At 34.4% G+C, this 27,330-nt stretch overlaps 2 protein-coding genes across 3 annotated transcripts; both read left to right on the forward strand.

Moving 5' to 3' along the window:
• The first annotated feature begins 4,453 nt into the window (after window positions 1-4,453).
• Window positions 4,454-5,557, forward strand: LOC109018945 (translation initiation factor IF-2-like). Its single transcript, XM_019001140.2, has one exon. The coding sequence runs from the start codon at window positions 4,653-4,655 to the stop codon at window positions 5,262-5,264; it is 612 nt and encodes a 203-aa protein (XP_018856685.1). The 5' UTR covers window positions 4,454-4,652; the 3' UTR covers window positions 5,265-5,557.
• A 2,679-nt stretch (window positions 5,558-8,236) lies between these two features.
• LOC109018948 (protein CHROMATIN REMODELING 24) lies at window positions 8,237-27,222 on the forward strand. Of its 2 annotated transcripts, none has more exons than XM_019001142.2 (23): window positions 8,237-8,446; window positions 8,556-8,609; window positions 8,702-8,797; window positions 8,934-10,009; window positions 10,095-10,225; window positions 10,347-10,401; window positions 10,743-10,868; window positions 11,883-11,990; window positions 12,130-12,185; window positions 12,259-12,349; window positions 13,818-13,955; window positions 14,056-14,133; window positions 16,775-16,984; window positions 17,069-17,140; window positions 18,880-18,960; window positions 19,035-19,153; window positions 20,061-20,172; window positions 20,524-20,592; window positions 20,699-20,793; window positions 22,503-22,631; window positions 25,720-25,785; window positions 25,899-26,034; window positions 26,920-27,222. In XM_019001142.2, the coding sequence occupies exons 1-23, from the start codon at window positions 8,350-8,352 to the stop codon at window positions 27,079-27,081; spliced, it is 3,357 nt and encodes a 1,118-aa protein (XP_018856687.1). In that variant the 5' UTR covers window positions 8,237-8,349; the 3' UTR covers window positions 27,082-27,222. The 2 variants fall into 2 exon arrangements, with proteins under 2 accessions (XP_018856687.1, XP_018856688.1); XM_019001143.2 differs by having other exon boundaries at window positions 25,723-25,785.
• The last annotated feature ends 108 nt before the right edge of the window (window positions 27,223-27,330 follow it).

Raw genomic sequence — 27,330 nt, forward strand, 5'->3', positions numbered from 1 at the left:
TTTACGCTCAATATTTTTTATTAACATTTTACGTGATTATGTTTTAAATGAAGTATATTTTTATAAATTATCTTATAAAAATAATATTATTTTATAAAAATATCTTTATTTTATAATAAATTATAAAATATATTATAAAAATATATTGTGTATATATCATTATTCTAGATAAAAAGCAACGTCATCCAAATATTGAAAGAGTTTAATCACCTGTTTGTTTTTAAAAATAAGATGAGATTAAAATTAAAAAAATGAATAGAATATTATTAAAATATATTTTTTAATATTATTTTTATTTTAAGATTTGAAAAAATTAAATTATTTATTTTATTTTATATTAAAAATTTAAAAAATTATAATAATTAGATAAAATGAGATCAGATGTTTTCTAAAAATAAACGAGATCTTATTAAGAATATTTTTATAAAACATCTTATAAAAATAATGTAATTTCATAAAAATATTTTTATTTTATAATATTATTATAAAATATATTGTGTATATAAGCAATGCCGTCCAAATATTGGCGGAGGCCAGAGGATGATGAGCAGGTAATTCACGTGACAGAGGGCCACACCGGCCCACCATATGGGACAATGACTCTGCGTCCTCACGTCGTCATGATGCTTGCGTGCCATTGCTTATGTAGTATATAGAAATTCCTTTTATTTTTTATTTGATAAATGTTTCGGTCATCAAAAATTATAAAAAATAAATTTATAAATTAACATAATTTAATATAATATATTATATTATAAATTTATTTTTATTTATTATTAAAGATTGATCGTTTAAAAGACTGATTGATCTCTTCAAATAAGATTCACTATTAAAAAGCTGATCGTCTCAAACTGATAAAATCCTTTTTTTGAAAAATTTATCATCTTACGTTGAAAGTAAGCACTACAGACGACATAATGATAAATCTGATTTTACGTGATACCTAAAAAATAAATTTATAATATAATATATTATATTAAATCAAGTTAATTTATAATTTTAAATTTATAAAATTATTTTATAATTGTAGCACTTCACTTCATATAAATAACAGTTACACAACTCATATGTAACGTATTTTTTATAAAATAACAATATTCCTATTCATGTATTGAATTCAAAATATTTAATATATACCGACCAAAGTAGTATTGGGAAGAAGCTCCATCATCAGACCGGTACCCATGCAATATTAGTCGGCAATATTATTATAAGATAAATGATATTTGTAATCATAAATATATAAATATTGTACAATCATTTTAATAAAAATAAATAAATATGAGATTCAGAAATTAATTTTTTAATAATAAATCTCATTCTTTTTTAAAATGACTATACAATATTTATATATTTTACGACTGATATAACATTTCTCTATTATCAAATATATAGTCGTGCTTACTTTTCTTGATCTCCTTCCTAATTATCGTCTTTTTCAAAATTTATTAATATGCATGCGCGTGCACCTTTCTTAAAAGTGGTCCTAAAAATCAAACTTCAAGCAAGTGTGTTTTTTCTTTTTGTTTTTTTAACGATTGACTCGGTCAAGCAACCGCATGCATTATTGGTTTGAATCATTTAACAAGATGTCGACATTTCTTTCTAGAACATTTGTTTCCGGAAAATTGTACAAATTACGCTCTCACTTTATGATTTAAGTAAATAAAAAAGATTAATGTTACATATAATTTTAAAATATATAAATATCGTGTAATCGTTTTGAAAAATAATAAAATTTATTATTAAAAAATTAATTTCTTTTATGTAAGTCTCATATTTATTTATTTTTTTTAAAACGACTATAAGATATTTATATATTCACGACTGTAAATATTATTTTTCATAAAAAAAATACCACATTTTACATGAGGAAATAAAAGTGGAGTAGGATTGCAACATTACTCTTTGTTTTAATATTTCTGTTGGACCATATAGATTAATTACTTTTAATGTGAATTCTCTACACTTAATATGGTACATATATATTACTTTCTCAAAAGATATACAGAATTTCCAGAGTTTGTAATTTTCTTTCCCTTTAGATCCTTCATGATCCAATTTTTTTAATAAAAATCGTGGCATGCCATGTTTAATTGAACACGGCTAGCTACAAAATAGTAAATTATCTTCTTTTTAAAAAAAAAAAAAAAAAAAATGGTTTTTAATGTTTAAAAACATAAAATCAGCTTTTAAAACTTAAATAAAATTAATTAGTAAAAATAAAAAATATTTACAACTGTGAATTATGTAACTGCCTTGTAATTATTTTGAAAAAAATGATTAAAATATAAAATCTACATAAAAAAGATTAATATTTTAATAATAGACAATCTATTTTTCAAAATGATTATGTACGTAACATTTATGTATTTTATAATTATATGTAAAATTATTCATTAATAAATTATAGAATAAAAGATGACAGGACTCTTACACCAACCATTAATTCACAATTTATTAATTTACAATTTCATCATAAAATAATATTCTTTTGAATTTCAAATCCAACAAACTAAAACAAGAGTAAAAAGAATAATTTTAAAAACTAATATTTTATTAGACAGTTAATTATCATTTCTCAAAAGAAAATAAGTGGGTGATCACTTGTACGTAGGAAACCCAATGTCGCTCGGGGCAAAACCTAGACAGGGACTCGGCCTAGGATCAAAGGTGTTCACTAACGGGGATCGGATAAATAAGTCTCATTTGGATAGTAAAAATATTTTATTTTATTTTATTTTATATTATTTAATTTTAAAATTTTAAAATAATAATAATATTAAAAAATAATATTATTATAATATTTTATTTAAATTTAAACTTTCATTTAAAACTATCTCATCTCATTTTATTATTTAAATCGTACCTAAAAGTTTAAATTAAATAAAAAAATAATAATAACTCAATGATTGAAAAATATTCTAGAATTATATAAAGTTAAATTTATAAACTGATGTAACTTGATGCGGTATGTCTAATTATAAAGTACTAGTTTTGACACATCACATGATGAAACTACATTAGTTTATAAATTTATTTTTATATAATATATTTGTATTTGTAACACTTTTCTATTTTAATAAATGAGATCAGGATAGATAGATATATATATATATATCTATTGGGATAATTAGAGGGAGAGAAATATTTTGTTTTAATCGTTGTTTTTTATATATTTTCTCAAGCGTGACTTTCTATCGACTGATCATGTGAAGTATTTTATAACGATGATTTAGTAATTGAAAGATCAAAATGATTAAAGTTAAAAACATAAGAAATAAAATGTTTAAAACTAGTTATATATGGAAATAAATCCATTTAAAAACCAGATTAAAATATAAAAAAAATATAAAAAAAATTAAAAGAAGAGCTAAAAAAAAGAGTTAGGACTCGTTTGATTATACAAATGAGATAAGATAAAAGTTAAAAAAAATATTATTAGAATATAAATTTTTATTTTGAAATTAGAAAACTTTGAATTATTTATTATATTTTGTGTGAGAGTTTAGGAAAGTTATAATGGTTATATTATATGAAATGAGATAGTTTTCATTTAATTATTACTTAATCATTACAAATTTTCTAAATTTTTAAACAAAATATAAAAAATAATAACTTTTTCAAATTTCATAACAAAAATTATATTAAAAAATTATATTCTAACACTATTTTAACTTTATAATATTTTTATTTAATTATTTCTCTCTTATTTTTTATAATCTAATAAAATAGTTCAACTCAAATTATTTTATTAGTATTTATAAAATTTTCGCTTCATCTTTATAAGCACTTCCAAGAGAATATAATTAATACCGGTCTAAAATCTCTAAATTGTATTAATGACCTCGGCCGGAAAACTCGCTGGACTAATCCATGGGCTTGGTTGAGAGTCCAGCTCTTTCACAACTGGGTTGGTCTGCGGCTTCCATGGAATATTAACACAATATCACGGAGTGCATAAACATCAAGTAATATTTTTAAAAATAATAAATAAATAGAATGTATGTCTACTTTTTTTTTCTTTTAAGAAAAAATTTATTCATCATTTATTTTTTTATCATCTTCTGACCATCATTTTTTAATGTGGTATTAGATAATAAATTTATAAGTAAAATATAATAAATAATCTCTAATCATATAATATTATATTATAAAATAATGAGAGAATGATGAAAATTAAAATGATGAGTAATATTAATTTTTTTTTAAAAATGATTATACGATAATTGAGTATTCTAATATTATACATGGACATGCTCCGATCAATGTACGTGCATGTAATGGCATTTTGCAGCACAACATTAATTCAGATATATCAACGCCAATCTTAGTTAACGTTGATAAACCGAACCCGCCTCCCTCTCTCTCTCTCTCTCTCTCTCTCTGTCTCGTATGTACGGGTCAGTTATAATACAAAAGCCATGTTTTACGTGAACAGCTTTTGAATTTGTCCACCACCTGAATATACGATATTCATAGACCTCATCAATTATTTCTTATGGACGAACCCTTGGCCCTAACCTCGACCCAATGATCTCCTAGCTAGCCTAGTTATTGTAACGAAATGGATGGAAACAACAAAGTGGAGTTCTTGATCCAGGCCGCAAGGTTTTCATAGTTAAAATCTTATATCTCCGTGACACACACAAATGCCTGCACCACCGGATCCAAGGCCCGGAAGCGCGTTCATATGGCTCATCTCTTCCGTTTTGTTTCTCTCTATTGCCGCCGGAGGAGGCTGCCTTGTAGTATATATGTTGCAACCTGATTCACCTTACGCAACCTGGCTTCCCTTTGCCGGGGTGGCATTCGTTTGCCTTCCTTGGTTGTTTTGGGTGCTCACATGTTTCTATCGACTAATTTCCCGGGCATTTGGATTTAGGGTTGGCGTTGCTCCCAGCGGAGGTGGAGGTGGTGGTGGTGCATATAAAGGAGGAGCCTATGCTGCAGGCGGCGCCGGTGCCGGTGGTGGTGGTCCAAATGCGGCGAATGCAGCTAATAACAAAGTGGCTATTGATGAGGCTCATGCAGGCAGCGTAGAGCCTCTGGTGAGGTCGTCCCCGGAAAGTGAAGCAAGAAGGCGGGCTCAATTCGAAGCTATCCTGGCCTTGGACGATCATGATGGCCATGGCAGCTCAGAAGATCAGACGACGGATATGAAGAAAACTAGCTCATTATCTGCACGCCTTTCTCGCTGCAACGATTCGTCTGTGGCTTCTCACGAGAGCGAAATGCCTTTGGCCTCATCAATGGCATCTTGATCAGATCATATATGGGTGGGTATATATAAAGCAATTAATATATATGGCGGCCGGTTATGATCTTCATGTACGCATCATGCATGGTGGCCTCGGAATTATGATTATGGGCGCCTGACAGATCAACAAATTATCTGAATGGATATATATCAGTTTTCAACAAATTCTCTGAAACAATCTTTGTTTTGAGTGTACGTACGTACCTACACCCACACATATACAATATTGATCTTCTTGATCGTAGATTGATGTAGATAATATACTGCTCTTTTGATAAATACAGATCCTGTTTTTATCTTTAAGTTTGGAACCCAAATTACCAAATTAATCCCCATAATTGTCAATGGAGTACTGCATGCAGTTTAAGCCCTGTACCTATATATATATATATATATATATATATATAGCAGCTGGATCATCATGATGATCAAGTACTGATCTCTGCATGCCAGGTCAATCTTTCTGTAATTTCTCATTCATGGAGAAATCGAATTCTCGAGTGATTGCATGGACAAAGTGGAATTAACAAATTCGTTCCTGTCATGATCAACATGATATATAGTCAAGATCAGCAATAATATTAGATACTTTTTGTTTTCTTTTCCAATTGCAAAACAGCTCTCTGCAGCTTTTTCTTCCTTAATGTACGTTCTACGTAGTTTTTTCGTTTTTCACAATTTCTTGGTTGTGGGTATATATATAGGTGATCATCATCATGTTGCGGAACAATTTTATTCATAAAAGGTACAAAAATTCAAGCTCAACATCTATCTAGCTACCTTCTCTATCATGTTTTGATTGATTAATTACACACACACACATACGTACATTAATTTTTCAGATTAATTTGTTGTCAGTTGCATGGAGGCCGAAATTATATGGACAGGTTTAGATTCACGTATATATACTTTTTGCATGCATGCTATATGACTGATTACAACTCCATATAGTTTTAATTGTTGTAAGCTGAGAATTATACATAAATGCTAGCTACCATTTATGTATATTATAAATATAGTTGATGACTGAATAAAGGTGAGAAATAAAGATGCATGAGCTACCATTTATTTCCAAATTGGTGACTGAATTAGACCCCGTTTGGATAGTGAGATGAGATTAGATGATTTTAAATGAAAGTTAAATAAAATATTGTTAGAATATTAATTTTTAATATTATTATTATTTTGAGATTTGAAAAAGTTGATTTGTTTATTATATTTTGTGTGAAAATTTAGAAAAATTGTAATGATCATGAGATGAGATGAGATGAAACTGTTTCTGTATCCAAACGAAGTCTTAATGACTCATACGATAGAATCAAAAGTTTCATTACACTCGAGGAGACTTGGCTCTTTTATACGATAGAATATGAATAAAGGTGCAGAGAAATAATAATATTTAGGAACACGAAAAATATTTTTTGGTGTATATATATATATATAGTTAATTTCCCGATGAGTTTTATAAAAAAATTATATTTTTCATCTATTTTACCATCATCCTCACAATATCATATGATGTGATATCAAATGATTAGTTCACTAATTGGGCATAACAAATAATCTCAAATAACTTAATACCACGTGAATGGATCAATTGTAGAAAGATGATGAGATATTAAATGGTGGGTAGTATTACTGATTGATTAAATCATTTGCCATTTTAATATTCTATTTACAATGAACTCCAAATAAATTTTAGAGTTATTCAATGATCAAAATGGATTTTCATTTGAAATGGATCAACTAGATTATGGGTTTCGTAACATTAGTGTGATCTTATTCAATTATGTTAAAGGGGGAGCCTCAAGAGAGCTTCAAGCCTTCCAGAGGTTTAAGACAATGTGATCCACTTCCCCCTTATATTTTTATTATTTGTGCTGAAGTTTTGAACGGTTTGTTGATGCATGCTGAAAGGAAAGGAGCAACAACAGTGTCTCGTTTATTCTTTGCAAATGATAACTTGTTATTTTGTAAAGCTTACTCAATGGAATGGAGCAGTTAATGGGTATCTTAAAACTATATGAGACAATTTCTGGTCAGAGATTAAATCTGGAAAAAACCATTCTCTTTTTCAATAGGAATACAGGGAGAGAGCTAAAAGACATTAATCTCATGAATATTGGTAGGGCTAGATCTTTCAATAATTTTGGTAAGTATAAAGGCCTACCAACTTTGGTGAGGTAAATCTATGATGCAAAGCTTTAGATAATACTTGACTGAATCAAATGAAGGTTACATAATTGGAAGTCAAATTAAGTTACTCATTCAAGCAGCGAAAGAAATTATTCTGAAATCAGTAATCCAAGCTATTCCAACCTATTGTATAATGCAAAAGTTCTTTTGGGGTACTAAAGAAAATTCTTCAAAGATAAATCGGTTGAATTGGGCTAAAATGAGATGAGCTAAGATTATAGGTGGTAATTTCAGAGAGCTAGAGGCTTTTAATAAAGATTTTGTAGTGAAACAACTATGGAGATTGGTGCAGCAACAATAAAATATTAATTTTTAATATTATTATTATTTTAAAATTTAAAAAAATTAAATTGTTTATTATATTTTATGTAAAAATTTAAAAAAATTATAATGATAAGATGAGATGATGTGAAACTGCTTTTATAATGATAAGATGGATGTTGAAGTGAATTGAGTTGAGATGATAAAATATTGTTAGAATATTATTTTTTAATATTATTATTATTTTGAGATTTGAAAAAATTGAATTGTTTATTATATTTTGTATTGGAATTTGAAAAAGTTATAATGATGAGTTGAGATGAGTTGAGAGTATTTGAAGAACCAAACGAACCCTATTAAATAGTATTGTAGTATGAACTTGAACGGTTATTTGTTTTTTTAAAAAACAAAACAAATAAAACACATATAATACCCATAAAAAAAAAAAAAAAAAAAAACCCCAATCCAAAATTGAATGTCCGACACAGAGCGGGAAACAATCGAAAGGGAGCTTTGATTGGATAAGTCCTTGAGAAAAAATGGGAAACCCAGCGTTCTCTTTTTTCCTCTATACATAACACTTTAATGAGCTCTGATTCGACACACAGAAAAAGAAGAGAGCCCTTTCTTTGATGGCGGATAAGAAGAGCAAGAAGATGCCACTGAGCCTCAACGACCGTCATTATCGCCTCCTTCAAGACTTCTCCGCTCCTCCTAAACCCTCCTCCCGTACCGCCTCATTTCCACCTCTCTCTCTCTCTTTTTTTTCCCTTGAAAGTTAATATTTGGTTGTTAGGTTTGAACTTTTGAACTAATTTTTTACTGTCGTATCTCACAGACGATGATGATATTCCCCAATTCTCAGGGATCACCGATTTCGATTCTCCTCTTGGTACTATTCTATATCTCTGTCTCTCTCTCAATAACTTATTTTGTTTTCCTTCAAAAAATTTCAATAGTTAACATTTTGCACTGATATCCCAGAAGAAGGAGAAGCGAAGCCCTTGAAGGTCCACGACAACAGCCACGACGATGAGAGTATTCCCCAATTTTCTGGGATCACTGATTATTTTCCTCTCGGTATTCCCCGCCCCTCTCTCTCTATCTATCAATCTTGCAAGCCATCTATATGCCTAAATGTACGTATGTATATGTGAAACTATTTTTTTTTTTTGTCTGAATTGTATGATAAATTTATTTTTGGATGAGTTTCCAGAGAAAGAAAAGCTCACTAAGGTTAAGATCGAAGGAAGGCGGCGTTTGTGTAAAGTTTCAACTGCAGATGGCAATGGCAGCGGTAATGAAGTGGCGATTGATGAGCCAAGATTTAACGATTTCACTGATTTTGATTCGCCGCCACTCAAAGATGTGGGCGATGCTGGTGGTGAAAATAGGGGTGGAAATGAGATTAGGGATATCCTCAACGATTTGAGCGCTAAGTTTGATTTTCTGTCCATTGAGAAGAAGCAGTTTCCAAAGAGGATTGAACCAGTTGGGGATGGTTTAAATATAATGAAAGAGAAAGAAATGAGTGCAGAGAAGAAACTTGATTTGCCCGAATATGCAAGTGCAGGGTCTTCTTTTTCACTTGCATCTGACACATCCGACTCCTCGTCGGATGTAATTAAGGGTGCTGGAGATGAGATTAAGAATGCTGCAACAGAGCATGAGGAGCAAAGTCATTTTGGAAATGTTACCAATTGTGATAACGTACATGGAGTGAAGAAAAATTATGAAAAGCCATATAGATATGAACCTGGAAGTGTGGGTGGGGAATTAATGTCCAGGGGGCATCCTTTTGTAACTGAAATTGAAGAGAAGGGGCTTAAAAATATGGATGATAGTTTTGAGGATGGGGTACATGGGATGAAGAAACATGGTGGAGTAATGAAAGATGATCCTGTACCTCGAAGGATGGATAAGAAGTTAGTGCATGTGCAACAATCGTTTGTGTCTAAAGCTGAAGAAAATGATGATGAAGAGGATGATTGTGTTGTTTTGAGTGGTCACAAAATGGTTAATGTGGTGAAGGGGCATGGGGAGAAGTTCAAGGATGAGTCTGATGATTCAGATGGTGTTGATGTGTTGGGTGATTGTACAGATGATTCTGGCTTGGAGAAGGACGGTTCTATTAAATTGAGTGGTCCAAAATCTACATACAAGTTGCCTAGTAAGATTGCCAAAATGTTGTATCCGCATCAGCGCGATGGGTTAAGGTGGCTATGGTCTCTGCATTGTCAGGGTAAGGGTGGAATCTTAGGGGATGACATGGGTCTGGGGAAGACAATGCAGGTAATGAAATTGGTATGTTTTACCTGAATTTTTTTTATTCTCTTATTTTATCCAAAATTTGATGGTGGTTTGTTTTTGTTTGCAGATTTGTGGCTTCTTAGCTGGATTATTTCAATCACGTTTGATTAAGAGGGCAATGGTTGTGGCCCCCAAAACGCTGATCCCCCATTGGATCAAAGAATTATCAGCTGTGGGTCTCTCTCAGAAAATAAGAGAGTAAGGCTGCTTGTCTTTTATCATTTCAACATTTCCTTGTATTCTTTCATATGATGAAACCATTTATTTATTTTTGATAATGGTAAAAGTATTGCAATCATCACCTTTTTCTTGTGTGTAGGTACTATGGGACTTGTCCAAAAGCTCGACAGTATGAGCTCCAGTATATACTTCAGGTATTAGATATACTTTTAACACCTATAATGTCTGCTTTGGAATATAAGACATTCACTGGCAAAATAGATGCTAAGCATGCAACTCTTATTGTGCTTCAGATTGAACTTGAAACTTGGAGGTTGGATTAATTCACGTAATTCAGGAGTATGCTAATTGATTCACATAGCCTTCCTAAGTCAGATTTAAAATAAATACTTAACTAGGAAATTCAAGATCTGTCACACCTTCCACAAAATGTTTACTCTGTGCTATGGGATTCTGGTGTTCTCCTATTGATTTGCTAATTGATGGGTAATTTGATAAGATTCTAAACTTTCTTGCATTTGTTGTCTTCTTGCAGGATGGAGGTGTTCTTCTCACAACTTATGATATTGTACGGAACAACTCAAAATCTTTGAGGGGGGACTACTATGATGACGAGGGAGGTGAAGATAGTGTTACTTGGGATTATATGTTACTTGATGAGGTATTTAGTTACTTCTAGCTGTTTCCAGCTATAGGATATTATTCTTTTCCCGTGATTTCTATTCGTAGGGACTGTAAATTTGTTAGAATGCATGATCAATGTGCTCTTAGGCATTTTATTTTATACCCCCCTCCCTCCTCTCTACTTTATCTGTACTTATTTATTATCTGTACTGATATATATATATATATAACTGCATGTACATGTTTATATGTTTTTAACTAGTATCTTTTATAGAAAAATATCAGTACAGATAATTATAAAAAAAAACTCTTATTAATTAAAAAAAAAAAAAAAATCTTTTATAGAAAAATATGCATATGTGGCTATTTAAATTTCTTTAACCCAACGTGAAAACCTTTTATGAGTACCTTGAGTTGCAGTATGCTATAAGTGATTGCAGGGAGAAATTTGAATTGGCTGTGTGGATTTTAGAGGAACTTGGTAGAAATAACTAATAAGTTAATTTGCTCCAGAGGTCTTCAAGTCTATAAAGAATCATACATTTGGAAATTTGAGAAAATTCTTATTGCTTTATTTTGCATGTTTTGAGTGAGGCCAAGCAGGGACTTATTCTTTTGGTGTCTTTCGAATGAGAGGAATGACTGTTTGTTTCAAAGATAGAGAACGCGCATTGGGAGGGATTAGAGAATTTTTCTTCCATACGTTATTACTTTGGGCATCGGCTATTGTATTGGATGGGATCTGTTTTCATGATTTCTATGTTGCCTTTTCTAGTTCTTAAGTTGTAATTAGGTGTTTTCTCTTGTATACTCCATGTGTACTTGGGCTATGCCAAATTATGGGGTTTAATAAATTTTTTTTACCTATTAAATTTTTTTCTCACTGTGCAGACCGATCCTGTTCTGCTCCATTGCCAATCCTATAATTACTTTTTATACTCATAACTTTATGCCTTCTTAACTTCTCATTTTACGATTGCATTTGTACAAGAGTTGCTTCCATTTGACCTGTGGACATTGCTCTATCTGATTAACCTATTTACAAGTCCAGGGACATCTTGTAAAGAATCCTAGTACACAGAGAGCTAAAAGTTTGCTTGAGATACCAAGTGCTCATCGTATTATTATCAGTGGCACACCACTACAAAATAATCTGAAGGTATCTTGTAAGCCATTCATAGTGTAATACTTTGGTTTCTTTCTGTAAATATAATCCATTATCTCAATGTTATTATAGGACATTTCCATCAAATTTAGATGTGATCTTATCTAGTTATTTTTATTTTTTTTTGAAATAGGAACTGTGGGCGTTATTCAACTTTTGTTGTCCTGAACTACTGGGTGACAAGCAATGGTAATAACCTCTTGTTACAATCTTTGTTGATAAATTTGTGCTTCTTGTGGCATGAAATATTGGAGTTTCTCAGGTTCAAGGAAAAATATGAGCATGCAATTCTACGTGGAAATGAAAAAAAGGCTTCTGATAGGGAAAAGCGTATTGGTTCAGCAGTTGCAAAGGTAATGATATGTTCAGTGGTTATAACATTCTCTGTGCTTCTTGGGCCATTGCTTCTGGTAGACAGGGTTATGGAGGTCTTAAGTTCAACATTCTTTTGAATATCCAAAAAAAGAAAAAAAAAAAGAAACTATAAAATTGTTCTCTTCGTGTTCACTTGAATGGATTTTTACCGCATTATGATAGACACCATATCGGTTTGGATATCTTTGTCTATTGTTCTTTTGGTCCCCTCTATCCAGTGAAATTGGACTCTACTGATGTTTAAAAAATCATGCATGTGAATGGTTCCTAGTTTTCATGTAACAGTAAAATAAAATAGCTGTGGCTGATACTAATTACTGATTAATATGATGCTATGAAATAATGTTACCAGAAATGGAAATTCTTGTGATCTCTTCCCCAAAATTTCCTTCCTGGGGACCTTCGAAACATCTAGTAAGGAAGAATCATTCTTATGTGTTATAGCTCCAGACGTACCTTTTCCCAAAAGCAAATAAAGAAAAAAAGGGTTCCTAAACCAAAAATAAAATAAAAAAGGACGGGTGCAGAGGCTCTCGATGGAAGCTGTTCTAACTTCTAACGAAGGTGGGTTGGCTTTGTTGCATTATTAAAGCAAGTTTTTCTATCAAACTTACAAGTAGGATGAAGGAGAACACACTGACATTAGAAAGCAATGAGTGACTTTGTTTATTCGGCTGTTTCTATTTTTTTTTCCTGATAAGTAAGAAGGTTTTTATTAATAAGTGCAGTGGCGCAACCCAAGGACACAGGTAGTGTACATGAAAGACACTACTGTGGTTTCTATAAGGTCATCCTATAAGAACCAACCGGATTTTTGTTTTATTGCTTTTGGATTTCTCTTATTATAACAAAGTTGACTATACATTTTGCATTAGCCTATTGATGAACTGTGAAGTTATACCTAGAAAATTCCTAGACTTATATAATAGTTTGACAAAGGTTTTAAGTCTCTACTGCCTGTAGCAACAGGTATGAACTTCAGAATTAAGTTTTTGCAGTTTCTTGAAATTTTCATTTGTGAAACTTGGTAAAATGGCCATATTCTATCTGTATATGAAAGTTGAGAAGTTTTACACCTTGAAATTTACTAAGTTTTTGCTTTAACATATGAGTTATGTTGAGGTTTCCAGTGAGGTTTTGAAGTAATGCATTACAGTATAGCCAAGAATGGTTAGTGATGAGATCACATATTGGAAGCTATTTTATGTATCGATTTGAAAAGAAAGGGAAAAAAATGTGTCAATGTCATTTCCTGTCTTTGATAGTTGTGGTATACTTTATATTCTAAGTGCCCTATGCATACGCACCTTGTTTCTCATAAGCTGTTGTACTTGTATCTTCTTTTTAATTGCTTTCTCACTGGAAACCATTTACTTTGTTTCTTAAATGTGTGACTAGGGTAATGATAGGCTGATGATGCTCTTTTTTTTTTTTTTTTTTTAACAGGACCTAAGAGAACGTATTCAACCTTATTTTTTGCGTCGCTTGAAGAGTGAGGTATTTAGTGAAGATAACGCCAAAACAACCACCAAACTTTCTAAGAAGAACGAGGTTATCGTGTGGCTAAGATTAACCAGTTGCCAGGTCTGATCCTCATTTTTTCAGTCTACAGTTCAGTTCATCTCCCATTGTGGTTTCACTTAAGTTGTTAAGCTGACTCATTGTTTTCACTTATATGGTGTAGAGACAACTTTATGAAGCCTTTTTGAAGAGTGAGCTGGTTCTTTCAGCTTTTGATGGCTCGCCACTGGCTGCACTTACAGTACTTTTTACGATCCTTTTGCTCCTGCTGTTTTCTTTTTGTTGAGTAATTATATTTTTTTATATCTGGTGATGATCCATTTTTCTCTAGTTCAGTTGAAAATGTGGGATTATTCAAAGTCTGAAACTACAGTTTATTGTTCTGTCTTTGCTTTGAGATGAATGTTGATCTCTTAGTCGTCAATATGTATGATTAAAATAAAAAATTACCTTAGTTACAATTCATGATTAAGTGGTAGTAACACGAATTTGGAAACAATTCCGAATGTGCTCCTTAAAATGCACTGAGTGAGGTTTCAATGACGCATAAAAGTCCCAGAACTTATCTTGGTATGTATTTTGGTTTTTTTTATTGCACGAAAAGAGTATCTGATCTCTTTGTAAAATGACATGAGTTAGCTTCTTCCATGCTTGCATTGAGTCTCTTCTGTTTTTGTTTTTGATATTTGGGGGATGGGGAGGTGGGGTTGGGTGTGTTATATTTTGCTAGCTTTGATAATCATGACTGATTCTCAAGGGTTCAGACTATTCCTGAGTTTTACATCTCGCATTATTGTACAAAACAATGAAGTATTGGATGCTGAATTCTATCTCCTTTATGTTCTTGACAGCCGATTATACTGTAGAACAAAAATGAAAAAGGTGCAGGATAATCGAGTGAAAATAGAAACAATAATCTTTTTTGGAATTAACTTTTTAGGTAGCTATGATTTGATTTTGATGCATTAGCTCGTCATGTGACTTCCTTCTTGATGTTGGAAAATTCGGACTATGCTGGGGCACAATAGCTTCAATGATTGAATACATTGGATCATAGCACTGATAAAATGTAGTCAGGATCACTGAAATAAAAATTTAGGCCTTGACCCCATAGTGGCAATGGATTTTGAGACTGATCAAACTGGGTTCAGGACCATGAAACTTTCTAGTTGGAAGATAAGTGAAAAAAATTCTTAAATTCTTGTGTTCATAAAAATGTCTTATTTTGATGCACATATGCTAATGGACTATTGAGAAATTCTATAGGCAACCGGCCTGCGTCCCTGCCGCGGCCTCATGGTTGACGTGGAATTATTTAAAAAAAAAAAAATAATAGAAACCCAATGAATCAAAGACAGTTCTTGAAATCCTTCCTCTTCGACCCATCGAAACCCCCATCCCCACAAACATAGAAGCCATTCTCTTCCACCCGCCCCATCATCTTCTCCCCATCATCTCCGAATCACAGTGGACCTTTCACGACGATCGCAAACCTCTCTCTGACCCACGACAATGACTGTGACTCAAAGATCTGGACTGTGTGAAGTCCTTCGTCTTCGACCCATCAAAAACCCCCATCCCCATGAACACAGAAGCCATTGTCTATCCCCTGCCCCATTGTCTCCGAATCACAGTGGACCTCTCACGATGACCGTTGACCTCTCTCTCACCCACGACGACGATTGCGACTCAAAGATCTGGACTGTGTGAAGTCCTTCTTCGACCCATCGAAACCCCCATCTCCACAAACACAGAAGCCATTGTCTTCCCCCCGCCCCATCGTCTTCTCCCTATCATCTCCGAATCACATTGGACCTCTCATGACGACCGCAGACCTCTCTCTCACCCACGACAACGACTGCGACTCAAAGATCTGGACTATGTGACGACGGCGACCGCAACAACCGGAATCCTTCACCCACGACGGTGACCACAAAAGGAATGCTTCACTCCCACTCTTTGGTTTTGCTCTCGCATGAACACAGAAGCCACCGACCAAAAAGACAAATCTTGGGTGAAGACGAAGCTCGGGCCAAGACGAGGAGAAGATAGCTCCGGAGAAGACAGCTCGAGCTTTGACAGCTCAGGCGAAGACGAAGCTGACCCATTTCATTTCCCTCCGCTTTCATTTTGTTTCTGTCTTTTTTTTTTTTTTTTTTTTCCTTTTTAAGAACTGCCTTTGATTCATTGGGTTTCTGTTTTTTTTTTTTAAATAATTCCACGTCGTCAGCAGCGAGGCCGCGGCGGGGACGCAGGCCGGTTGCCTATAGAATTTCTCTGGACTATTTTGGCTTCAGCCTTTTAATTTCATTTCATTTTGTTTCCTTGGATTACATTTTCAATATCAGCATCACTGATTGTTGTAAGTCATGCAACATCAGAGTTGGGTCAACTTATCCAGATATCAAAACTGTTACAGATGACTAAATTTAATTTGGCAGCAAGTCGCTTTCCGCTGAAAGTGCCCTTATTTCCTCTTCTTTTTCAATCCCATTTTTTAAGATCACCACATCTTGTTCAAGAGGAAAAAATCTCGTCAGGTTTTTTGGCAGAAGGGCTCACTTTGTCAAAATAAGTATTCTCAGCATCCGGTACCCAAATGCTGTATTTAATATTTCATGTGTAAGACCTATATAATGCCAAAGGTTTGGAAGACTAGGGTCAGTAGGCATTATTATGAATTTCCTATTTTTCAATATCTTCTTGTTCAAGCCTTGCATCTTTTTTTTCTTCTCTATGCCCTTCTCTTGAGCTGATGTACAGATGCGGAATTAATACCTGTCCATGCTATCCTGCCCTTTAACACCATCAAATTAGAAAATTGATGTTTAGGTTGTTATTTTTTTGACAAGATAATAATCAAATATATTCATTTGAAACAGATTCTGAAAAAAATATGTGATCATCCACTTCTCTTGACAAAGAGAGCTGCTGAAGATTTACTGGAAGGGATGGAGTCGATCTTAAAACCAGAGGATGTCAACATGGCTGAGAAATTGGCCATGCACATTGCTGATGTTGCTGAGACCAAGGACTTGGAAGAGAACCATGATAATGTCTCGTGCAAAATAGTCTTTATATTGTCTTTATTGGTGAGGGATGCTGCACATTAATAGTTAATGCGCTGTACGTTTAAGTTGATCACTCAATATAAATTATTCAATTCTTTATCACAGGATAACTTGATACCCGAGGGGCATAGTGTTCTTATCTTTTCTCAAACTCGTAAGATGCTTAATCTTATTCAGGTTAGTCTTAACTCTGCTTTCCTTTTAAAATAAGTCTGAAATGCTCAATACTGTTTTGTTTATATGTTTATTACTGTATTATTTTAGTGAAAATGGATATTCTTGATGCATATACCTGAATTGTTATGTGAATACTGAATACTGTTATTATTATATCAAGTTTCTTAAAAACGGGGCATTTTATACAGAAGGAAAAAAACAAAGCCCACTTACATGGAGTGGATGACAATGGTGGGTGTGTAGGTGTGAATCATGCAATGCAATAAAATAAAAAACCTCAGTTGTAATGACTCTCACCTTACTTTTACTTAAAAGTTCTTGAAAAGTAATCTTTGAAATTACATGTTTTGGTGTGAAATTCCTCTTCTCCATGTTTTCTGTCTCTATGGTTTATTTCATCAGTTTGGAGGCACAAATCTGCATTCATACACAATGTAATTGTATAATCTTGAAATTACAATGTATGCTAGGTTTTACCCTGCTTGCATCGCTAGATATATGTTAATTACCATGTGTTGGATATTTACTTCAATCTGAGCCAGAGAGAATATATCTTGAGCCACACACACAGAGCAAGAGAAAAAAGGAAATCGAAAATTATCTGTCGGTATTGATCATCACATGCCTTTTGATTAATTCAATAGCCTATTATTTCTGTCAGTTTAGATTGACTCAATATTCTCTGTTGTGTGCGTGTGTGTCTTTGTGCGTATTTATGTCAATCTGTACATGGTTATTATGGTTATTTGGCAAAACATGTTTTGACACTGGAGACAACTCTGAAGGTATCTTGTTAAGGTGTCGTAGTTTGGCTAAGATTCCAATCCTCATAATTTATCCTTAGATTTGATATCAAACTTTAAGGTCTATGCTCTCAAATATCCCAATTGGGAAGTTCGATTAACACTTTTTAAGGTACATTGATATCCCTGGTTGTATACTAGTCATAGAATGAAAGATTTCTATTTGAATATCATAAATATCATATGTGTATTTCTACTGCATTATGCTTGGGACAAATAATATTATAACTACATCTTGATGGAGTAGAACTTAGAATGGTCCTTTGAAGTTTGTAATACTCTGATTTAATGTTGTAAATGTCTTCCATGGAAATCCATATCTGACTATCACCCGGGATGCATGTTTTCACAATGTTGAAATATTATTGATAGAGTGTTTAGAGACTTTGTTCTTGTTCATTTAAATGAGAATTTTCAGTTGCCTTTTTCCCCATCGAACATTATGAAAATATGATGATTGAGCATATTTGGATTTGGGCAAACTTTGGTGTTCCTTTTAGCAATGGATAAAATTTAGGTAAGAACTTGAAATGATGAATTAAGGTTGTAAGAGTTAGGAGACGTTTGGATTCGCAAGTTATCTCAGTTCATCTCAGCTCATCTCAACTCATCTCACTACTATTCATAACTATTCAGTAATTTTAACTTACAAATCTCACTACTATTCACAACTCATCTCATTACTATTCACAATCCATCTCAACTCATCTCACCTCATCTCAAGTCATCTTCGAATCCAAACGTCTCCTTAATGTTTGTACAATGTCTGCTTGTTTTTCCCATCTTCAATTTGCAATGAACAACTTGATCTTGAGCTATCATTTGTTCCATTTGGTTTTTCTGATACTTGGGGTTGCATGTTCTCTTTTTGACTTGGAAGTCACTGTTATATGAGGCTTTTGCGTTGGTTAACTTATTGGTGACCTGTTTTCATAGGAGTCAATAATATCCAAAGGATACAAATTTCTACGCATTGATGGTACCACAAAAGCTGGTGACAGACTAAGAATTGTTAATGTAAGTTCTGTATCTCCTTGGTAAGAATTATTCATTTAAAATATCTCACGATTTTCTTCTTCATATATTGTTAGGATTTTCAAGAAGGTGTAGGGGCTCCCATTTTTCTCTTGACATCTCAAGTTGGTGGTCTAGGCCTTACGCTAACCAGAGCGGACCGCGTGATTGTAGTTGATCCTGCTTGGAATCCCAGGTGCTGCTCTTTAAAGCTGGGTTTTCTTTTCCAAGATTGGACCATGACAAACAAATCACTTTTATACTGCACACAATAAAAACTTGTAGAATTTAACAAATTCTTGAGATAATTTCCTCTTGTGGTAAATGTCATGCAGGCTACTTTTTTTTTCCCTTTTCTTATTCTTATTTTTGCCACAAAGCTATTCCATTTTTTTAATAATCAAGAAAATGAACAAATAGTTATCTCATGTGCAGACATACATGACTCTGTTACTGCTTTCTTTTGTTTGATATTTGAATAATGCAGTATCATTGTGCACCTGTAAATGCAATTTTTCTAGATGATTCTTGCTATACATTTTATTTCACCGGGGTGGTTAGGGGAGGTAGTATCTGTGGAAACAGAGGTCAAGGCAGTCGTTGAGGATCAATTATGTAGTTGTTGGGGTAGTGCAGGAAGGTTTTGTAATTCTGAGAGCCAAGAACTTCAAGGAACATTTTTCTGGAGTGGTTATTTGTATCCTGCAGAGGATATTCCAGCAAGAGTGCTGTAATATTATGAATATGCTTTCTGCCATTTGTTTCTTTATTTTGTCTTGCATTTCTGGATTTTTTTTTTCTGTTTCACTTATTTATGCTGCTCAAGTTATGGAATTGGACACTCTTTTGTTGTCTCTTTCACTTCGCTAAGCAGGTTTTTTACCTGAAATATTCAATTCCTCCGTTGCTTGTAGTAATGTATAAATTATATGGTTTTGTAATTATTCATATTTTGCTTATCTCTCTTGCTCTAGTTTTTTAAAGGTCTTGAATTACTGTTTTTGCTAAGTTTTGAGCTTCCCAGGGAAGCTAATGGACTCACCTGTGGATCAAGGTTTGTTAAACTGCGAATAAGTTTTTGTTTTTGATTTTCTTTTTTGCAGTACGGATAACCAAAGTGTTGACCGTGCATATCGAATAGGGCAAAAGAAGGATGTCATTGTATACAGATTAATGACCTGTGGAACTGTTGAGGAAAAGATATATAGAAAGCAGGTGAAATATATTTCCCCTATATATTCTATATGAGCTGTATGGAGGCAATATATGATAATGATGCACCATTGGGACTTCTTGTTTGCTGGAGGGTTCAATACATTGCTGCAGATAGGGAAAGATTGTGCTGCCTGGGAATTTCTCGAACTCATACGAAGCTGCTTAAAGGAAATAGTTATGATAATTTAGGTCTGAATATGTTTTGAAAAAACTTCCATGATTCACAGTAACTGCAATAATTTGACATGAGATCTGCTTATTATCATTTCTTTTTATTGGCTGGAAGTATACTTTTTAGAATGGTATGCATTTAATGCTATTCCATATTTGACTGCTTGATGTATTGTTTAGATCTTCAAAGGAGGATTGTTTAAAACTGCAACTGAGCACAAAGAACAAATTCGGTACTTTAGCCAGCAGGTATGCACTTCGAAAGAAAATTACTATCGCTTTACTAGAAAGATTAAAGATCCTTACCAACATAAGATTTGATGCTTTATACTAAACTTATGACCATTATTCATAGGACCTTCGAGAGCTGTTCAGTATCCCAGCTCAGGGGTTTGATGTCTCTGTTACCCAGCAGCAGTTGCATGAAGAGCATGATTGCCAACATATAATGTATGGACTACTGAATCTGCGGGCATTAAAAATATTTAATAGTAAACTGCTTTTTATTATGGCTATTTTATTAATGATGCATGCCTTTATGTGCATGGGTATGCTTTTATTAGTGTTTAAGGTTTGTGATAAATCTGAAATCGTCATGTTTCTATCAAGCCCCATAAAATTAAAATCTTATGTTTCTTTAGATGCTAGGGAACTTGTAATCTTGGTTTGATGTTGAAGAGCAAGCATGTTTGGTCAATGAAGATTTTGTATTTTTTGAAAACTTTTTCAATTTTAATCCAAACATCTTTTAAACACCAAATAAAATTTTTTTCTCAGAAACAGTTTTTGATAAGTAAATTTATTCAAAGTGCAAGGGGCCCAATCCAAGTACACTGGAGGTCTATAAAAGGGACACCGAACTCCTCTCAAAAACATTTTACATTTAATCATTTGCTGAAGTTTCCAGTTAAAAAAAACATAAAAATAAAAAAAATTTCATAAAGACCCAAATTGTACCTACACACTTTTATAAACCCCAATACAAACACATCTAAGAAAAGTTTTATTTAGAGAACTTTCCATTGTACTTACCCACCTGCACAAAACACAATATGAAACACATCTCAATTTTTTTGCAGGAATGCTCAAAAAATAGAGAAATTTTCTCTTACCCAACAAACTGTTTGAGTTTCACTTCAGTCAGCCTGGTTGAGTTTACTTGTTGTTGAGGATCCTAAACACTGTAGACTCTATTGATCTAGAAGATGGATGTGGGGGGTTACTGCTGAAACTTTGAAGTTAATGTTCCTGTGTTTGTTTTTGTTACATCCTTCTACACGAAAATTTACATGTCCTGATTCCCAATACAATTTCCTTGAGGAACTAGCAAGTTGGATAACAATTTTAGTATTTGTTGTTGGTTTCACTCGTAATATTGTTTTTATAACAAGTTATATTTGCTGATATTACTATGCTTTTTGGTGCAAGCCAAATTGATTGAAGTTTTCAGTGTTGTCTCATTTCATTTTAGGTAAACAACACACTTTACTTTTTGACAGTTTCAATTATAAGAACAAGAGTCATAAAGTATATATTTCCTATTTGAACATATACCCAAATTTCAATTGTCCCTTGAAAATTTTGCGTCAAGTTAGCTCCCATATTTTTCAAAAAGTTCCAGTGATAATACAGAATTGACTGAATGGTATGTTTCCAATGATGGGTAAAATATCAAAGTTAAGTAACCATAGCACATCTTGGGATGTGGGTAGGGGAGGGGGAAATTAGTAACCATAGCACAGGCATACCTTTCAGATTTTGATGAGTTTCTAGGGATCCAATTACATGTGAAATTTGTACAATGTGTGTGCATGTTCAAATGATGGAGACTGAAAAAACCAATGGTGGAAAGATAAGGCTTAGGGTGATTGGAATTCTGGGGCCTAAAAGGTTGAAGCAAACATTGTGAAGATGGTACCTATGCATAAGTGGGAGACTTTAAAGAGAGATTGAAACCTCCATGAAGTTATAAATAATTGTCTTTCTCGACGCCTTTTGTTTGATAAGACTTGGGAAGGCAACACAAAACCATACCATGGTTGTTCACATACATTAATTGTGAAAATTCTGTGGTTGTTGGGCTTGATTATTTGTATAATCATCATGAGATCAACTTTGGATATATGTTAACTGGGTAATTATTCTCATGTTTGTTGTAGGGATGCCTATTTGAAAGCCCACATTGGGTTTTTGGAAACTCAAGGTATCGCAGGAGTTAGTCACCACAGTTTGCTCTACTCCAAGACAGCACCTGTTCAAGTTATACAGGAAGATGAGGAAGTGATTAGGTGATTCCCTTTTGGTTTCTGTCACCTTCTAGTTGATTGCCTGCTTTCTTTTTTTAATTCTTACTGCTTAGTTTTTCGGTGACTTCCTTTGGACCATTACAAGACAAAGATGAAGATAATTACTATAAAGACCTATAAAAAAAAATTACTATAAAGATTTACTGCTGTAAAGTTTTTCTGTTATCATTTGGATGCCTATATTGCATGGTCATACGATGACGTGCTAAAAGAATCATAGTTGGGTTTTGCAAGTCAAATTAGTAATTAGAGAAAGGAGGAAGAATAAAAGGGAGAAGGAAAAAGTAAAAGAGAGGGAATGATAGCCAGAAAGGAGGAAACAAAAATTAAGGTCTGCTCTTACATCATATATAATTTATATTATTTTGAATCAAAATTATATGAGTACACCAGCATTATAGAAAAATACCAATAAAACTCTAACAGTTCCCCCAAAATTTGGCAATGATATCACGCAAGTCCAGTTGTGTTAAGGTTGTATAGGAGTGTTAGGGACCTCGGTCAAGTCCCTAAACACTATGTTCTCCACGCCAATATGGTTGTTGTGATGACCGATCCTCCGTTCCTCTCTTGCTTGATTCTCAAACAATGGCGGTCAAGATGACCACTTGGGTGGGATATGGTCAAGTGTTTAGGCTAGAATGGATGAATGGAATGGTGGAAAAGGTTGGTAAAGTGTATGGTAGCAATGGTGAAAAGTGGTGCACGACAATGTGGTAGGATGAGGGTTGGCGTCACTTTGGATTAGGTTTAGGGTTTGGAAGTATGGAGATGGGCGGCTAGGGTTTGTGTTTAGGATTTAGGAGCTAGGGCAAAGCTTGGTCGGCTAGGGTTGGCCGAACAAGCAAGGGGAGTGATTGATGGGATGTTCCTAGATTCAAGGAACTCAATTGGATTGGCTTGGCCGAATAGGGTAAGTGTTTGGGTCAACTAGGGATTCCTAAATTATAGGAATCCTACTTTTGATAAGTGGAGTGGGCGGCTAGGGATCTTCCCAATTAGGGAAGTGTTGGCCGAATAGGGTTTGCTCACAAATGGAAAGAGGGTTTCGGCCACTAGGGTTGGAAGAGTCCAACAATTTATGGAAAGTAGACTAACACTAGGTTAGCCGACTTTTGTGAATGAAATGGATTGAAGAGCAGAAAATAATGATGAACACCAAGAACAATATGAATATTACTCAAGAAGACAAGTAAGAACACTTATGCCTTGAATAATAAAAAGAACAAATAAGATAATTCAACCTTGATTCACGAGTTGCACAAGAATTGAATAAACCTCATATATTGATAAACACAACTTGGATTCATGAATTGAACCAAGTTGCAAGAACAAGATAAATGAACTACACTTATTCAAAAAATTGCAAAGTGTAATCCTCTTTTTGGGATCAACGTATCTCACCCAAAAAGCCCAAGTGCTATGGCACCGATTTGTGATCTCTCAAACAAAAGTCTCTCCTCTTAGGAATTTGCCAAAAGATGTGAATGAAATGACTAAGGGTCCTATTTATAAGTTACAATTTGGAAATCCCCAATAGGTCCATTGAAAGTAAATAATAATTAATTAAAATAAAAACAATAAGATAAAGTCATGGACTAAACCATAGTGTGACATGCATGGGCCCATGGTGGGCTAAGTGGTTGCATGTTGGTCTTCGGGTTGGTCCGTGGCTAAGTGGTGCGGCATGGCCCAAGCTGGTGGCTTAGGCGCTGGCTGCATGGCACGAGCTGGAGCCGTGCACTGGATGGCATGCCTGGTGGGCATGCCACTGACTTGCTCCGCAAGGCACGGGCTGAAGCTCTGCGCTGGATGGCACGCCATGGGGCGTGCCACTAACCTCGCTGGTGTGTGGCAGACTGGGCATGGGCGTGCGGCAGGATGACCATGGGCATGCGGGCGTGCGGCAAAGTGAGTCTGGGCGTGTGCGCGCGCATGGGCGCACGCATGGCCTTGAGGCACAAGGGTGCGCGCAGGGCCACGCGGCCCATTGGCGTGCGCACGGGCCTGCGCACTGGGAAGCGCATGGGCGTGCGGCCCGCTGATGCGCATGATGCCGTGTGTATGGGCGTGCGGCCCATTGATGCCTGTGATGCCGCGCACATGGGCGCGCGGTGCTATGCTGCACGCATGGGCGCGCAGCGTATGGCTGCGCGCATAGGCATGCGCATGCTAGCCCGCATGCTGGGCGCCCCGTGAGTGCCATCACTTGGGCCAAGGCATGCATGCATGCTGGGCGCCCCGTGCGTGTCACCCCACGAGCTAAGGCATGGTTGTGGGCTAGCCAAGGTGCATGTCCCCACCATGACTAGGGCATGTGCGGCATCTCTAGAGGCAACTCGTGGTTGGGGTCTAACAAGGAGTCTCTGCTTGCCATTGTCTTTGACAAAGCATGTGTGCAAGTTCTCTCATCTTCACATACGTTGTACAAATTAGCCTCTACAAAGTTTCTAATCGAATACTTGCCAACCATAACATGCTTGGTGCTATCTCGTTGGACTTGGTTACAAGGAACATTGATCATCACTTTGAAAAATCTCATGCGATCTTTGGAGTTATAATGAACCATTTTTAATTGTCTTCAACCTCAATAATTCTCTTATTATTGGCTCTGAACTCAGCCTTAGTGCTTGATCTAGCAGCAATTGAGTTCTCTTTATTATGTCATATCATTATATTTCCTTTTACGTATTCCAGTCACTAGTGATTGTAACTGGCAAGCAGTAATTCTTTGTCAGGAGAAGACTTCAGGCAACAAACAATTTGATAAATTGCTTACAAAGTTATGGTTCTCTTCCTTTTTAAATGTTGAACCATCAACATTTTCAGATCCTTAATGCAGTGTTACAGTTATCTAGATTTCAGATCTTTTGCATTCCTTTTTTTGTTCCTCTAGATAGATTTTCTGGGTGGTCTACATGTGTAATCAAAAGCAGCTCTGTCTGTCAGGTTGCTTCCAGAGGAAATAAGAGAGATTAAAAATTGTGAATTGTTTTATTGAAGTGTATGGAGGACTGTCTATTCTGATTTGCTTTCGTTCTGACGTATTTTTATTTTACTTTCGGTACAGCAGAAGAGGGCCTACATTTGTGGGATCTTCACGATCAAGTTCTTCACATGAACACGTTGTTGATGGGTATGGTCTCTAAAAATCATTAAGAATCTATCATGTAATTCACATTGAATTTTGTCTTTTATCTTCTGAATATATTTGTGCCAGTGATCAAAATTTTCCTTTCCTTTTGGCAGGGCTGCAGAGTATGCTTTCAACCCAAAGGATGTAAACTTGAATAAGAAGAGTTCTTCCCCTAACATCGTGGGTGAACCAACAGGACTTCAAATTAAAGACAAAATTAATCGTCTATCACAAATTCTTGCAAATAAGGTATCTCTTCTCTTTCTGGCTTAGGAAATAATTATGATTTTGAGAAGCCACACACAAGATTTAGAACATCTTTGGCCTTGTTTGGTGGGGATGTTTTCGAGTTTATTTCAGCTTATAAGAAACAGAATCTGACACATATAGCCTTTTCGGAAACCAGATGGTGCTTCAGCTTGTCACCATGTTTTTAAGCAGCTTCATATTTTTTAATCATTATTGGGTGCCTAAGTAGTCCAAGCATAGTTTTTAAAGGCAGCTGGAGCTTCTGGTATTTTGAAAATTTAGAAGCCTGCCAAACTAACCTAATTGGTTGATAAATGCTTCAGTCAGAGGTAATTCTGCTTCCAGGGAAGCTTGAAGCTTGCAAGCTGTTCATGTAAAGAGAGTTAGTTTAGGATTACTAACAATGCTAAATATTTGGAATATCTTGTCCTTTCACTCGTAAGTTTTTATACATGGCCTAGAATACTAACCTTTATTATTTTTACATTTAAAAGTTAAATTTTTGCAAAACTCTTAGGTCAGTGATTTGGAATTAAGGTTGAACTGGCCAAACTTACTACTGAGCTGAATACAGATTACAGTCGTCCGCGTAGCATACCTCAGGGGGACAAGCTCCCTCTAAAGTAACAATTGAGAACTACTTATAAGGGAAAAAGAGGTAACACGGCCGAGAACTTAACTGACAAATCTTGCCCATAGCTATCCAACAAACATTGTGGGTCTTTTGAATTTAGTTAGGGGTCATATTAAACTATAAAAGGTTGAGTCTTTTTTGAATGATATGATTATATTCTTGATTAGAAGTAATTTGCTCAGATTTTTCTTTTATTTATTCCTTTTACTGTTGGGTCAACAACTATTTGGTTATTCTCTTTTGTTTTTTAGGCCATGGTTGACAGGTTACCAGATAAGGGAGAAAAGTTACGGAAGCAGATTGCTGAACTAAAATCAGAGCTCTATAAAATTAGTGAAGCAGAAAGAACTGAAAACAAAGTTATCGATTTGGATGATTTAAGTGGGGAATTTCAAGCAGTTTTGAATGTATAGATCATAATTAAATGGAAACTTCTGAAAGGAAGTAGATTGTTATGAATAGGTTCTCAAATCTCTCAGTTCTCGTGAGTGACATCTTTATAAAATATTCTCAGACTTTTCATTATTTCATTCTTCTACTTTTCCAAGACATTAGAGAACCCAATGGTAGTTGTTGACGAGAGACACAGTAATCCTCTCATTGGAATATGTCAAGGCAAACTAACTTAACCTGCAGTTATTACGTATGGTTAACTTAACCTG

Source organism: Juglans regia, chromosome 10 (assembly GCF_001411555.2).
Source record: "Juglans regia cultivar Chandler chromosome 10, Walnut 2.0, whole genome shotgun sequence".
Classification (NCBI taxonomy): Eukaryota; Viridiplantae; Streptophyta; class Magnoliopsida; order Fagales; family Juglandaceae; genus Juglans; species Juglans regia.